The 15,664-nt window shown below is 38.5% G+C and overlaps 2 protein-coding genes across 2 annotated transcripts; both read right to left on the bottom strand.

Moving 5' to 3' along the window:
- Positions 1-5,968: 5,968 nt before the first annotated feature.
- On the bottom strand, positions 5,969-7,447 carry LOC111438232 (chlorophyll a-b binding protein CP29.1, chloroplastic-like). Its single transcript, XM_023076196.1, has 2 exons — positions 6,878-7,447; positions 5,969-6,442 (listed from the first exon to the last, which is right to left on the bottom strand). The coding sequence occupies exons 1-2, from the start codon at positions 7,373-7,375 to the stop codon at positions 6,080-6,082; spliced, it is 861 nt and encodes a 286-aa protein (XP_022931964.1). The 5' UTR covers positions 7,376-7,447; the 3' UTR covers positions 5,969-6,079.
- Positions 7,448-10,738: 3,291 nt separating this feature from the next.
- Positions 10,739-12,948, bottom strand: LOC111438188 (UPF0503 protein At3g09070, chloroplastic-like). The gene has a single exon (XM_023076143.1). The coding sequence runs from the start codon at positions 12,820-12,822 to the stop codon at positions 10,840-10,842; it is 1,983 nt and encodes a 660-aa protein (XP_022931911.1). The 5' UTR covers positions 12,823-12,948; the 3' UTR covers positions 10,739-10,839.
- Between the last annotated feature and the right edge of the window lie 2,716 nt (positions 12,949-15,664).

The raw sequence follows: 15,664 nt of genomic DNA, 5'->3' as shown, positions 1-15,664 counted from the left end.
GAAATATTGTTCTCTTTGGGCTTTCCCTCAAGGATTTAAAACGTGTCTGTCAGGGGAAGGTTTCCACTCCCTTATAAAAAGGGTGGGCTTTCCCTCAAGACTTTAAAACGTGTTAGGGGAGATTTCCACTCTCTTGTAAAGGGTGTTTTGTTCTTCTCACCGCTAGCACTCCCTTATAAAGGGTGTTTTGTTCTTCTCACCGCTAGCAGATATTGTCCTCTTTGGGCTTTGGGCTTTCCCTCGAGGCTTTTCCACTCAGTGTCCTCTTTGGGCTAGACCTACCACTAGCAGATATTGTCCTCTTTGGGCTTTCCCTCAAAGGTGGGAAACGCGTCTGCTAGGGGAAGGTTTCTACTCCCTTAAAAGATGGTGTTTTGTTCTCCTCATCGCTAGGAGATATTATCCTCTTTGGACTTCCCCTCAAGGCTTTAAAACACTTCTGTTAGGGAAGGTTTCCACTCTTTTGCAAAGGGTCTTTTGTTCTTCTTCCCGACCAACGTGGGACATCAACTATGATCTGTATACTAATAATAAAATTACTTATTAAGTTTTCAAAAAAATTTAAAAGTGCTTTTGAAGTTTAGAAAAAAAAATATAAATAAAACATTAATAAAAATTTTGAAAGCTCAAGGCATTTTTTAAATTCTTTTTTAAAGTTTAATAATATTTTTTAATATTCTTTATCTAAAACAAACTTAGTTTTTTTTTTTTTTTTTAATATTTTGAAAGTTTAAGAGGTTGGAATTTGTGCAGTCCGTTAATTAATTATTTAAATTTTTTTATAATAATTTTGATTATTTTGTTTACCATACCGTATGAAAAATCTAAAGTTATTAATATAATTTTGAATAGTATGTGATAATCTAAAAAAGTCTATAGTAATAGATAAAATTACGTTTTATCCTTGTAACACAATTTAAATGACGCACTTTATAATTATTACAAATGATTTAATACAAATTGTTTATATGGAGACATGAGTGGTGGTATCTTATATAATGAGTTTGTATAACATTGGACCATGAAATACTTAATCTCTCCTTATAGATTCGTTAATTGAGGAGATTAATATTTTACAAAATGATCATTAATTACGAGTTATGAAATCCTACATGTGAGGGTTTGTCCTTTGATTTGCATGAGTGAGAATAACGTTTATAGTCGATTCAATATATCTACCATTTTGATGACCGACTAAATAGGGAGTTGGTAACATAATTTCACGAGATAGAATTCACTTCTTTTCATGTAATGTAAGTAGATGTAGTTCCATTAAGTGCTAATTCAACACTTGAACAATGAAACCCACCCTCTCAATAGCCCGAGAGGGACTTGGTGTATGGTTGGATTATAAACAAATTATTCATTTAGTAGTATTTAAGGTGTAAGATATAAGTATATGGGTAAAACAAACGTTTGTTCCAATAGTAATTATGAATAACTTGTGAAGAATCGACTTGTAATGATTAAATCAATGGACACAAATGTATATTAGAAATTCAAATATATAAAAGAAATATTATTTCTAAAATAAATGTCAAAAACATTTAAACAACTTCATCTCTCGAAAACACAATCATGCTCTTAGGTGTTTCATACAAAATACTAAATTTCGAAATAAAAAAAATACAAAATAATTTAAAACAATCAAATGCAAAACAACCTATTAAGACTAGAAATTTAAATATGCATCTACCTATGCACGTGTCATGGTCCTACTCGCGATGCCACTGTCATCGATACATGGGCACCTTGCCTTTACCTGAAAAATGATGTGACATACGGCCTGAGTATTTTGAAGAATATTCAGTAAGTGACCCTACTGTATGGGTTATTCTAAATGCAATCACATGCAAATATGCTCTAGGGACCTATGTCTATCTCTTTCTCATACTAGGGGCGGCCTCCAGTCTCGACTACTATGGATGTGTAGTACTTTCCTACACACAACCCACATGTGCGAGTGTGAATCCGCAGACGGTTCGCACACCCGCTGGACCCTCTGGTCGAGCTAACTGTCCGTAGCGATGTCCAGAGATTAGCAGATCCCTAGTGTCATGCTCACCATGATCACCGTCATCATCAAACTATACGCGTCTGCACTCATCGTCATAAAGGGGAAGTATCCCGATGCTTATGTACACACAACATACATGAGGTCCCTCTAATACTCCTATTAACATCTCTTCTAACACAACCCTAGTCTCGTCTATCTGTTACGTTTAGTAACACATACTCATTAAATATTTATATTAATATCGTTATTTATGCTCTTAGGGTTGTATCCTACGTCGATCTATCGACATGATACAATATGACATTCATCATCGCACAACATGCTTAGTATGGAAAATATCATCATATTAAGGTAAACGTCATGCAAAAACATCATACTCATCATAATGTCATTAAATGCATCGTAATATGACTCACGTATATCATCATGCATCATAGCTCATATATCATCATACATCATAACTCATACATCGTAATATGACTCACGTAAGGCATCATATGATATAACTCATACATCATAAATCATAAATATTGTATACGTCATCGTACGTCATCACAATCAATCATACATCATAGCCCATACAATTACTAGTCTATTCTATAGTAAGGCCACTTACTTGGTTGACCTTAGCCAGAATTCTCCCTACTTATTAACATTAGCTCCCGTTCCTCGAGAGCTATTCCAAATGTTGTCGGGGTTCGTTTTCTATCACACCGTTTGTCACCTTTCGTTAGTATTTTACAACTTAATAATAATTCAACTAGTAAATGTGAAATACGGCCCTAAAACGACCTCAATTACTTTAATCGGGGTCAAAATCAGCTCTAAGAGGGTAGAAAACATAGGGATCAGAGGTCCAATTTGCTAAATCGAGCCGCCTAAGCCATTTTTGAGTCGAGGGACTGCTCAAAGCCAAGTCGAGCTGAGCCACGAAGCTGAGAGCTTTTGTTTGCTGCAGGCCAACACGTGTCGCTTAGGGGGAAGGACACAGCGACGTTGCTTTTCGAGTCGAGGTGAGGGTTATGGAGCGTGTTTCCACGTGGGTCACGGAAATTTCCATTGGTGTTATGGTGGTTGCAATTCATCTTATTTTATAACTTAGGTTAGATTAGGGCAATGTTTTGTTTTCTAGTTTTTGATATATTATGTATTCTCATTTCTTATATGTTTTTGAATTTGAGGGTTTTATTTTTAACATGCAAGTCCATGAGATCATTTACGAACTATTTAAAATGAAAGTTTTCGCATAAAAAGATCACGTCATGCATACAATTATTATAGTAGAAAAATATTGTCAGATAAATGTATGATGAAAAATTAAGGTTTAAAGTTTCCAACCTTTAACTATAGATTAGATGTATGACTCGAAACACTCGAAACACGATTCACAACCTTAAAATAGAGTTCACAACACCAATTAATTTAGTTGATGACCTGAATGACTCGAAATAGGGTTCACAACCCAACACAACTTTGGTTGAGTTAGTGCTCCCAATTGCTCAAATAGAGTTCACCACCAATTTTCTTAGGGTTGAATTGTGTTTGTGTGGCAGAGGTTATGTATCGCTCAAAACAAAAAAAAAAAAATCTGTCAAGGTCAAAGGGACAAAACAGGCATTTTACCCGTCAGCATAAGGGTCTTGAGGTTTCTCCACGTAGTACCTGCAAAAGAGAAAAGTGTGAGAAAGAAAGAGTTGAGAGAAAACTTGAGAGGGAAAAGTAAATCCTGGGAGTCCTCGTCGTAGAATCACCAAGAAATTCATCCTCTACAGAGACTTGCACTCTGAAGTTTCTTCTTGGAGAGAAAAAATACTCGTGTTGTTGAGGTTCATTCTTTTGCCAAGATCCGAGAGAAATCCGCAAGGTAAGATCTCGAATGTTACTTTTCAGATATGAGATCTTCGTTTGGGAATAGAGTGTTGAAGTTTACTATCTTCATCTGGGGAAGATCCGCCACTAATTTTGTGAGGAAATCGGACGAAACGTTGAGATCTGAGAATCTTTCCAAGAACGGTAAGGATGTTATCGGACCTCTTTCTGATGCTCATAACTCGTCGTATGATTAAGTAAAAATCAAGAAAAAAATATTGGCACGTAGGTTGTAGTATGATCTAAAACTTTGTTGAAGAAGTCATTACAGTTTGGATTAAGAATCGAGAGATAGAAAAATGAGAAGAACGTTGGAAAACTAATTGAAAACCTCGTTTTTCTGTTAGGAGGAGAGAGGAGGCGATGACGCACCACGTGTCAATCGGCAAGAGGCCCGCATGCTCCAACAACCACCGGACACGCGTCGAACGCCGCCTGGGGAGACGTAGCTCCAACCTTCCAGCGACACGCATCCGCGGCCAGGAAACCTGACCTACGCGACGAAACGAACCCCGGCGACCCGTGGTCCACCCGAACCACTACACCCGGACTGAATCGACGACTCACGGCTACAGAAAATAGTGGGCGCATGACACTCGCGTGTGGAACCTGCGAGTGACTTTGTCCCGGCGCGTGGCTGGCGCGTGGAAGCACGTGTAAGCCCGTTTTCGTCCCGTTCGACTCCTATTTTCCTCCCGAATCCAATCTTAACTCTATTTTATATGAAATAGAATCTACTTGAGGAAAAATAAGTACTTTTCGATACACTAATCGTGTGGAAACGCTGCGTAAGGGCACGCATTATCTAGGTAAGTCACCACACGGAACTTTAGGAAGAAATACTTGTAGAAGTCGTTTGGTTATGCATGCATGCTAGTTTAATTATCTTAGGTGGTAGCCTTCCGTGGTTGAATGTAGGTATTTGATTGTTAAGAGCAAAGATGTATTATGTGAAATATGATGAGAATTATCTGAGTATTGCTATTGTGTTTTAAGCTTCCGCTTTATATGTATATGATTAATTCATGCTGAAAGGTGGATGGAAACTTGTGAACTCTGCGCTCTGAGAGCTTGATGGATATTATCGCCCCGTTGAGGATGTATGTTTATTTTGCATGAATTTTGTATGATGATGCTGAATGATAGTTGTGTGCACAGTCAGTTAATTTCCATGACCCACAGGTATGGTGAAGTCTAGGGATTTGTGGTTAGAGTGACAAGTCACTAAGGTATAGACCTAACCTTTCCCCTGGTAGTATAACATACCGCCACAGCATACGAACCCTCTCTAGAGTGCCCTTAAGCTACATGTGTGTGATTGGTGTCATAGCTTCGTGGGGGACTAGGGAGTTCCTGATCAGAATCCAATTGCTCTTAGCCGTTTTAGCATGGAAAACATGTGCCCACGTCGTATAGACCATTTAGCTGGATGGCTTAAGGGGGGTAGCTCTCCCCGACCAGGGGGACTGTCATGGGCCTAGGGGGTTGCAGCTCACTTCCTAGGTAAGACAACAGATAGTCTCAGAGTCATGCCGAGGTAGCTACTCGTAGGGCATCAATCATTACACAGGTCGACATAAGGGAACTCTTAAGAATTTTTTTTTTAAATGAAAGGACAAAGAACCAAGAAGCCGCAGGGGGCAAGCCCCAAGGAGCTAAAACAAAAACTAGATGTCCTAAAGCTAAAGTAGAGTCCATTGGAGTTTGTTAAGATCAAGTTGCTATAAGAGCCTACAAGTAGGTGGCTTACAATATAATTTTATATGGAATTTGTTAAGATCAAGTTGCTATAAGAGCCTACAAGTAGGTGGCTTACAATATAATTTTATACTCATTCTTGTTATACCTTTCTTTTTCAGGTACGTGGGGGGTCAAGAGAGGGCACGTTGAACGATGTGGGTTGTCACAGAGGAAGCGTGTCATGGGGCGTCCTTTGTCCTTCATGTTTTCTTTTCTTGTCTAAAAAAGTTTACCTATGTCCTTTTTGTATTGGGACGCTTTTCTTACGAAATAAATTATTCATTTTTTAAATAATGTTTTCCTTTGTATTTCTTGCATACAGTCCTTGTTAGTCACGACTTAAGGTTAATTTTTTTTTTTGGGTCCGGACAAGTTATCAATATAATTTGACATACGAATTTGGAATGAAAGTAGTTACAAAGTCATGGCATTGTTTAGGAAGTAGAGAAGAGGTTAGGAAGAGGAGAAGTTGTCAATGATGGTGGTGTGGAGGGGGTCGCTGAGATGGGTGGCCCAGTTATTGAGCGGCCCTTTCCCCGTCACAGCAGCTTGAACAGCGAACCCAAGGAAGGCAACCATGGCGAGGCGAGCGTGTTTGATCTCAGCCAGTTGAAGAACAGCTTTCTTCTCCGGATCCTCCGCCAACCCCAGCGGGTCGAAAAACTTCCCTCCAGGGTACAATCTCTTCTCCGGCTCTAGCTCCGCGTTCCTCTGAAACTCGATGTATCCGATCACCAGAACTTCGATCCAGATCAATGCCGTGAGCGAGAACGGAAGCGGCTGCCCGAGGTACGATGACCCTTCCACCAATTCTACCTGCAACCAAGTTCGTTGGAAGGGAGTCCCATATTAGCAAGTACTATTAGGCCTTTTCAAAAGCCCAAAACAAAGCTACTAGAACTTATGCTCAAAGTAGACAATATTATACCATTCTCGAGAGTCACGAAATTATGCTCAAATATCGTGATTCTTAACATGGAGAATTTTCTCCAAAGAAAGAATCGAGCCTCGATAAACGGAAGGCTGTTCGAGGGCTCCATAGGTCTAAATTAGCTAATTAAAGGTTTGATATAAGTAATAAATAAATCTCTATTGATATAGGCTTCACTCGGTCTAAATCTAAAAGAAAGCTACCCGAAATTATGCTCAAATTGGACAATAGGACACTAGAAAGCTACCAGAAATTATGCTCAAAATTGGACAATCAATTGGACAACAGGACACTGAAAATGTCAAATGGAACCGACTGACCTTTCCAGCGTCTTGCCAAGTGACGCCGGTGAGCCATTCAACGGTGAGAGCGCCGAGGGTTGCTAGCATTGCCCATCTTCCATGGATCAGCTCGCACTCACGAAATCTCTGCAACCCAAAAACCTCCGTGTACGGTTGAAACGGCGTCGATTTTACTTCGGAGTTCTCAAATCTCGTCCCTATTAGATCTCCAGCCACATTCTTCGCCAGATTCTGATCCAACGAGTCCAAATCGTATTGCAGATACTCTGCTGGTTTCCCCAATCCGAACGGATCGAATCCGTAGTCGCCGACCAAGCTTCCGTCGAGCCATTCCGGCGCCTTGGCTCCGGGGAACCATAGAGGTCGGTCGGGAATCTGCTTTGACGAAGGCAATTTCTTCGCCGGGCTTTTCTTTTTGCCGAATGAGAATCGGGCTTGGACTCGGCCGGAACTTGACCGCACGTCGGCGAGGCGTGTTCCGATGAAGGAGGAGGTGGCGGCGGAAGTGGCGGCCATTACGACGGCGAGTCGAGAACGGGGGATTGAGGAAGGAGAATGAGATGGAAGTAGGGATTGTGGTTCGGATTTTATGTGGTTTTGAGAAGGGTATTGTGATCGGCGAGTGCCACATAATCTGTTGGTGAGGATTTTATGTCCGTTGGATTGTGAGACGAATCCATCTGACGGCTGTTGTGAGTTGAAGCCTTATCTATTCCTTATCCCGTGTACTGGGAACGGTGGGCTCCAACTGTCCACGTGTCACCCGATTTTGTTTTGGAAGTTCGTGGTTGTGGTTTCTTGAGGGGTGGAAGTAGCAAGACACTCTATAATCATCACTTTTACTAATATATTTTCGTTACTAATATATTTAAGTCTTATGATTTCATTCTTTCAGTGTCTTATTCTTTTTTAGAGTAAGTTCTTCCTAAGCTGCTCTTAGGTTAGTTCAGTTTCCTAGGTTACAATCTAAATTAGTTTGTTCCACCTAAGCGGCTCTTAAGATAACTAAGGGCCCACTCTTCCGAGGTGGTTTGTTGGGTTCGCAACGTTGCCAAAAAATTATTTCTCGCCATTCTGGTGGGGAATGCCCCAATTCGATGGTTGGGCACCCATTTCGCGACACCGGCGCATTTTCGCTAGCGTTCTACAGCGGTTTCGAAATGCTGCGAACCAAGAAACATCAATTATACAATATATTTCAATGAAGATCGAAGAAAATACTATTGAGATTATCGAAAGATATTTTAATTCATGCTACATTGAAGTAGAATGAAGTTTCACGTTATAAATTTTGGGTCAATTACAATTTAGAGTAATTGTATTTAATTAATATATTTTAAGACTTTTTATTTATTTTAGATTACATTTACACCATGGTTAATTATGACCTTGAATATTACTCTGTGCATTTAATAGTTTGATTTTAAGGCTATATAAAACCATGTATGTTTATTTGTAAGATGACTTTTAAAATGTAGTAAAGAAGCATTTGTGCTCACCTTAAAAAAAAAGTGGTTAAAAAATTATATTTATTTGCGGTACATTACATTAATAATTAAACTGTTATAAAACTCAAATATCAAACATGCACAAATTACAATGTATCACTATCATCGGTAACAAACGTCAAATATCTAATCTAGTTAATGTCAGAATGATCTCAATAAAAAAAATGTCAATTTATAACCAATCTAAATTTTTCGATTTTTCAAACTCAGAAAAAAAAAAAACATATGAATTCAACTATTGACCCTTTGCATGTACCCGAATGACCGATTACAAGTAGCAAGGTTAAGAAGATTCAAGAGGCCTATACATTGCATCTTCAAATGCTAGAGCGTACAAGTTGAAACAAAAACTTTTGAGTCCAAAAATCTTTATACATTTAAAGGCAAGTAATATTCATGTCCGAGGATCATTGTTAAATACAAACAAAACCTTTGTATTTTTTTTATACTTTTTTGTGTTATTCTTTTTCAAACCTTATCAGGTTTAATGTGTAAACCTATACATTGAGTGAGTTGTCTTGGAATCTAAGAGTGACCAGCATAGATTCCAAGTTCGATCTAAAAGTCATTCATCTTCTAACCAACTCTTGGTTGGAATCAATTCGTTAAGTTAGTTTTCTTTGTGAACGTTTGCAAGGATTCTAGAAGGACCTCTACCTTTGCAAAATCCAACATTATTCGCGCTTATCACTAACCTAACCTAATATTTATGGTTGTCCAAATTAATAATTATCAAATTCTCAAAATTATTAGAACATAATTAATTATTATTTTATTATTATTATTATTATAGTTTAAGTAACCAAATATTTAATTCTAAATAAACAAGTATTATATACAATCCTCTTAGGGCAATTCATATCTTTGGGGAAGCCCAATTCCACAATTGGGCCTTCTTTTTTATCTTTTCCATTTTAGATGATAATTTTTTTTTATATAGATAAATACAGATAATTAAACATATTGATATTTATTTTTATTTCTCGTCCCAATAACCATTTAAAAAAATGTGTTAGCAGGAAATTCATTATTTATTGATAAATAAATTATAAAAAATTGAATTATTGGTGAAATATTATTATCATTTTTTAATTTTTAATTTTTTAAAACATATATATTTATTTTAAAATTTTATAATGTGTCTCTTTTTGACTTTAGACACAAATTTGTCTAAAGTTAGCTTTTTCAGTAAAAAAAAACATTGTCTGAAAATTTATTAATAAATATTATTTTTTTTAATAAAATATGTCTGATTGCTTTGACTCTTCCATCTCTTGTGTTCTCAATTTTTGTTTTTGTTTTCTTCTTCTCTCTTGACGTGTGTGTTGTTTATGTCCGCATGTCCGATGTTCTGGTCATGTTTGTAAAGGACGTGTTCTCTATGGCCATATGACTGTTCCAAACTTCTTTTAAATACTTTCGTCTTAAATAGTTTTTTACTACTTCATGTTGGGTAATAATTGGAGTGCTCTGATTGTTTACCAAAATCATGTGTACACAGGTCAAGATTAAAATGCTCTAAAATGTACTACAAATGGGTGTGGTTAGTTGTCAATTTCTTCTGTCCCTTAGTTATATGATATTTATTCTATGGTGTTTTTTTTTTTTACTTATAGACATATAACGTTGTTTTCTTCGGTTCTTTCAAATTATTTTCAAATGTATTTCGTCGCTTACATTTTCTATAACATTTCTCGCAAACGTGACTCAAGGCTCAAGCATACGCCGGCGTTGTCCGCAAAATCCGAATTTCTCACAGCTGACTTATTTGTTGGGTTAAAATAAGTGCCGCACAATCACTTTCTTGTTTTTGCAAGAGTGCTATTCCTTGCGTAGATCTTATTTCAATGAATGAGTTAATTTATCTTTGTCTGAGCGAATCTGAGGAAATCGTGGAGTAAAAAAACCAAAGAAATTGTTGGGAGAAGAAAATAACAGAAAAAAGAAATGTGCAACTTAATTAGAACACTTCCACGGTGGATGTGTACTTAACACGGTCCGTTCGGTTAATGATTTTCAACCTATGAATTTATCTAGCACGTCTTGCCTTCAAGCATAGGTTGAATAGGGAATTGGTTAAAGATTCAATATTATAAATAGAGAACATTAAATTTAAAAATAAATAAAATAAACCCTTCATATATATGTTTTTTTTTTTAATAACATATTAACATGGAAGAATTTAAAGGAAGAAGAAACACTGAAATCTTTGTTATTTCAGTAAATTTGGGAGTTTTATGGTAAAATCATAATTAGCAGCAGCAAGAAATAAAGTGTTCATGATCTTGTTTTTGTTTTTGTTTTTTTTTTTTTTTTTAATCCAATTCCAACAAAAAAAANTTTTTTTTTTTTTTTTTTTTTTTTTTTTTTTAATCCAATTCCAACAAAAAAAATACACAGAAATTCACCACCAAATTCAACAAAAACATTACACCATCTTTTGATCATGTTCTTCATCTTCTTCTTGATTTTTCAGTACAGTCTCAGTACACTTCTGGCAATGGACTGTGCCGGATTTGGCCGGTTCTTCACAATCCCCCCACGACGGCTGCCACCACCCTTCATCGGCGTAAGATAAAATCGTAACAGCCCATTGTCGACGACCTCGTTCGGTGAATATCTCGCACTAGGATTTCTCTCCAACACCAAATCTTCTTTCTTCTTCCTCCACAATCCGCCATTGTTGCTCTTTCTCATGCTGCTCCCAAACGATCCGCCATTGTTGTTGCTCTGCGAGCTTCTCCAGCTCACACTGCTATTGCTTCTCATCATTTTGGGATTAAACCCCGTTCCCCCGATTCCTCCGATTGCTCTAACGTCGCCGTTTCGATCGCCTCGAAATTCCGGCCATGATTCCGATAAGGATCTGGTTACGCCGTTCGTTCTGCTGCTGTATCGGTCGTCGTCTTCGTATTTGTTGCCGTTTCGGCGGTGGATAAACGCCAGAATGTTCCAGCCTTTGCCCCACCGCCGGGACTTTTTCGCCTCCTTACGCTCGCCGTTTCTGAAAGGGATTTCGAAGGTCTCCGAACAGTCGTCTCGCAAGGAATTCGAGTTGGAATCTCTTTGGATTTTGTCTGGAACTACCAATTTTGGACCGGAGAAGAAATCGGCGGTGGCCGGAGAGACTTTCGCGTTTGAGGATGATTTGACCTCGTCCATATCCGCTACGACGGCTGCCGCCGTCTTCCTTAACGAGCTTGATCTGTCGAGGCTTCTTCTCCGGCGAGAGGAGTCGGAGTAATAATCTCTGGTTTGTTCTGAACCACCAGGGACGGTTTCGTCGTCATTGCCGGGAATTGCAGGCTCTTCAACCGGAATTTGAGTATCGGTTCGAGAAACGTGAATCGGAGCATCTTCAACAACAGAGAGCATCGTCGGCATTCTGGTGAAAGTACGGCTTACTAAATAGCCATCCCAAGAAGCTCGCGGTTCTTCGAAGGAGTAACGAGGATCATCGAAGGAGATTCGGCCGGCGTCGAGGGAGAATCTAGGATCAGTATCGCAAGATCGGCGGCCATAGCCGTAATCGGCGATTTCCGACTGAGTTTCTCTGAATTGACGGCCGATCGGCTTCTCCACCGGCAATGCAACGGAGCTACCGCCATTTCTCTGTTTCTTGAGCTTCTGTTTGTCTCTCCATTTCTGCCATTTCTTGCTGAAAACAGAGGCGGCGGACCAGAAACTGCCGGCAATCTCCTTGAAATCACGACCGGAGGGTTTCTTAGGTTGGGAATCGAGATCTATGTGATCCTTTATGCTCTTGAAATCGTCTTGAACCAGTTCCGTTTCCGCCCTACTTGGTTCTTCATGATCCTCTTCCTCGCCTTGTTCTTCTTCTTCATCTTCTTCAACGATTTCTTGAACTCTGTCGTCCACTACGTTACCGGCATTGGATTCCACAGAAATCTCAATTTCAGGTTCAGTTTCCGTTTCGTCTTGTTCTTCCTCAGACGAAGAAGCCAAGTTTCTCGGTTCATCCTCAATGTGAACACCGCCATTACTAACCGGAGGAGCTTCATTCTTCAACGGATTCCGTTCATCATCCTGAGTGAAAAGAGTACACAGAGTATTCCGCGCCCTAACGTCGCAGGATTTCCTCTGAGGCTCAAAAACGCCGGAAAACCCTTCGTTCTTTGACGCCGAGAACGACTTAGTCCGACGAAGCTCAGGAAAAAACGAGGACGGTTTATTCCGGCCAGATGCAGCCGAGGGAAAACCAGCGCCGGCAGAGGGTCTGAAAATGGCCTTTAAAGCGGCAGCGGCGGCGGAGGAGTTAAGCGGTGGTTTTCGAGAAGAGGTAGAAGTCGAAGAAGGTTCTAGAACAGCAAGACGCTCGCAGAGACATGAAGGGCAGAAACCAGTGAAACGTTCTTGTGGGTGACGGTCGCAGGAGGTGGAGGGACGGTGGGGCTGCGGCGGCAATGGCGGTAGGGCCTCCGTGACTGGATTCATCACCGGTGAAATTGATTCGTAATGCAAAAGCAACAGCTACTGGTCATGTTACAAAGCAGGGTGAAATTGAGATCAGGAGAGAGAAAGAAGAGAGAGAGAATCTGGGTCTAACGGACAGAAAACAAAATAAGGTTAAAACGACTGAAAATTCTGTGGGAGGGAAGAACAAAGGTGGGGCCCACAGGCTGCGTGTCTTATCGCTTTTTTTTAATTATTATTTTTTTCCTTTCAGCGTTGTTAAAAGAAGAGAAAATTACTATTCTGGGAACATGCGCCGCTGTGAAATTACCATTTTGTACCCTTCTTCTGTACTCCCCCTTGCCCCAGGCCTACACTTTCTAGGCTCTGTTTGGCCATCTCATTTTTACTTTTATATTTAATTGAAAAACAATTTTTTTAAAAATAAATAAAAGATAAATACAATCTATCAATTATGTTAATACTAATTTCCCATATAAAATAGTTAATTTAATGTTTCTAAAAATTAAAAAATGAAAAAGAAAATAATTAATTTTTTCTTTGATTTTTCATTTTTTTTAATTAAAATAGAAAAGTCAGAATTGTGTAGACATGAATTTTGATAAATTGGTAAATGAGGACGAAATATACTAAAATAACAACTTGTGTTGGTTCGTGGAGATAGTCGTCACTCTCAAAATACTTTAAATAATTAAGTAATACTGTCATGTGCTAGGCGTCACAATCGCACTTTTGATGGCAACGGACTTACGATTGTGCAACACTCATTTTCCAACAGCAAGTGAGCTAAGTTAATTTGTTCTTTTGTCGCCTACAACCAAGCGACGTATGCTCGAGCTTCTGGCCTCGGTTTAAGAAGAAGGTTTTAGAAAAAGAGGGTAGAGAGAGATTTAAAAAAAAAAGATTTTGAAAGAGGTGTTATATATGCAAGCAAAACAGTAATAACAACTGCTCACAGTATATAACTATTGATAGGGAGAAGTTGATAACTAAGCATATCCCCCTAGTACATTTCATGTCTGGCAAGCCTAGACATGATTTTTTCGAAACGTCATACTTCCTAGAAATACAAAAAGTAAAACATTAGAACATGAAAAGGCATAAAGAGTTTGGTTTGTCATAGACAATACGTCTTGGACGAGCATGACCGTAATACTAGGGATGTAGAGGAATATCGAAGATAGCCGGTATCGAATTTAAATTTTAAATTCTGAGATATACATAATAAATACACATTTTTATCAATTACTAAATACGTAATTATCATTAGAATCAAATTTTAACAAAAAAAAAAAAAAAAAAAAAAAAACGATCATGATCTTTAAGAAGAAAAAAAATTAGAGAAGAAAATATTTTACTTTTTTTAATTACTTTTATTGTGAATTTTCCTTTTAAAAAGATTCTGAGATGAGATGATAACAAAGGTGGAAAAAAAAAAACTAGATTTTGATTTCTTTTTATTTTTTTTCCCTTTATTATTATTATTATTATTGTGAATTTTCTTTTTATTTTGTATTGCAATAATAAATAAGTAATAATTTGATGTTTTCAACAACGGCTATTTCTTAAAGTCCAAATATTTGTTTTGTTTGGTCACTTCTCATGCCCATATAACATCTTTTTCATTACTCATCCCACCGTACGATATATCGTACCTTTACTAATTTTCTTTGTGAAAACTCGCCTTCAATGCTAAAAAGAAAATTTGATTCGTTTCAATATACGAACGCCTTTTTTAAATTTTATTTTTTAGATATAGATTTGTGTCCACGAAAAAGTTACGGTCCAATTCGAATTTTAGCTGTTCTTATTAGGGGTAAAATAATCGGCTGAGTCATGTTTGAAGCCAAAAGTCCAAGCCGTTTAAAGTACGACTGGGATCCAAGGTAGTTGTCCTCTATGGTAGCATCCAAATCACGAATGGTCGACCCCTTGTGCAGTCGATTGTGGCCTTGAAGGCTGAAGAGTAAAGGTTGCCCAAGGGTGTTTGACATGGCCTTGAATATCAGCCCATACGAGCTACTTATAATCAAAGGTAGACTTGGATTCAAGCTCGTCTCTTGTGACTATTTTTCTTCATTAAAGGGTTGGTTAAGGGTGTCAGGTGTCACAATTGCACTCTTGCGGAAGTGAAACAACGATTGTGCAACACTTATTCTAACCTGGGGAACAAGTTAGGTGACACATAAATGACGGGAGTTCTACCTGTCATGAAATAAGAACCAATCTCATCCACCAAGGGTTTGTCAAGACACATCAGGTGTCGTGTATTCAAAAGAATCATTTACAGTAGAGGAATAGTGTCAATGGTTGTAAAAGAAAAGGTCGAACATCAAATGAGAGGCAGGCACCGGCTAAGTGCTAAGTTATGCAATGCATGTCCTTTTGGGGTACAACATGCTGCTGATGAGACATTAAGTTTAAATGTGAGAGAGCCCTAGAGAATGGGTTGCTCATTGTATGAGAGTGCTCTAAGAAGCGAGCACACATGTATTCTAGGGGCTTCACAAGCGTGTCAAAACCAACATTCACTCAAGAAGAGAGCATCAGGTTTGGACGTGGGCAAATAAATGAACCTATAACAAGAGAAGTGTTAAGGTAGCGAGTGCCACATGAAGATAGCCTGTGAAAAGTTGGCTAAAGTATAATGTCTAACGTGGGATTGTGTTACAAGATTCCAAACTTCGCTACCGTATGGGTTGGTGCCAGGATAAGTCATGTCGTGGTTGGCTTGTGAGCCTCATCTTGAGGAGTGCACCATTATCTGCGACTTAGAATATGAGTGTGTGAGGCCAAATGGCCATGCTTGGGGCACACTCCCCCTAGTTTAGGTGAAGAGATGTTGGTGCTATTTTTTCCATGG

This window comes from Cucurbita moschata, unplaced genomic scaffold (assembly GCF_002738365.1).
Source record: "Cucurbita moschata cultivar Rifu unplaced genomic scaffold, Cmos_1.0 Cmo_Scf00072, whole genome shotgun sequence".
Classification (NCBI taxonomy): Eukaryota; Viridiplantae; Streptophyta; class Magnoliopsida; order Cucurbitales; family Cucurbitaceae; genus Cucurbita; species Cucurbita moschata.
This window is presented reverse-complemented; position numbering and strand designations above follow the sequence as displayed.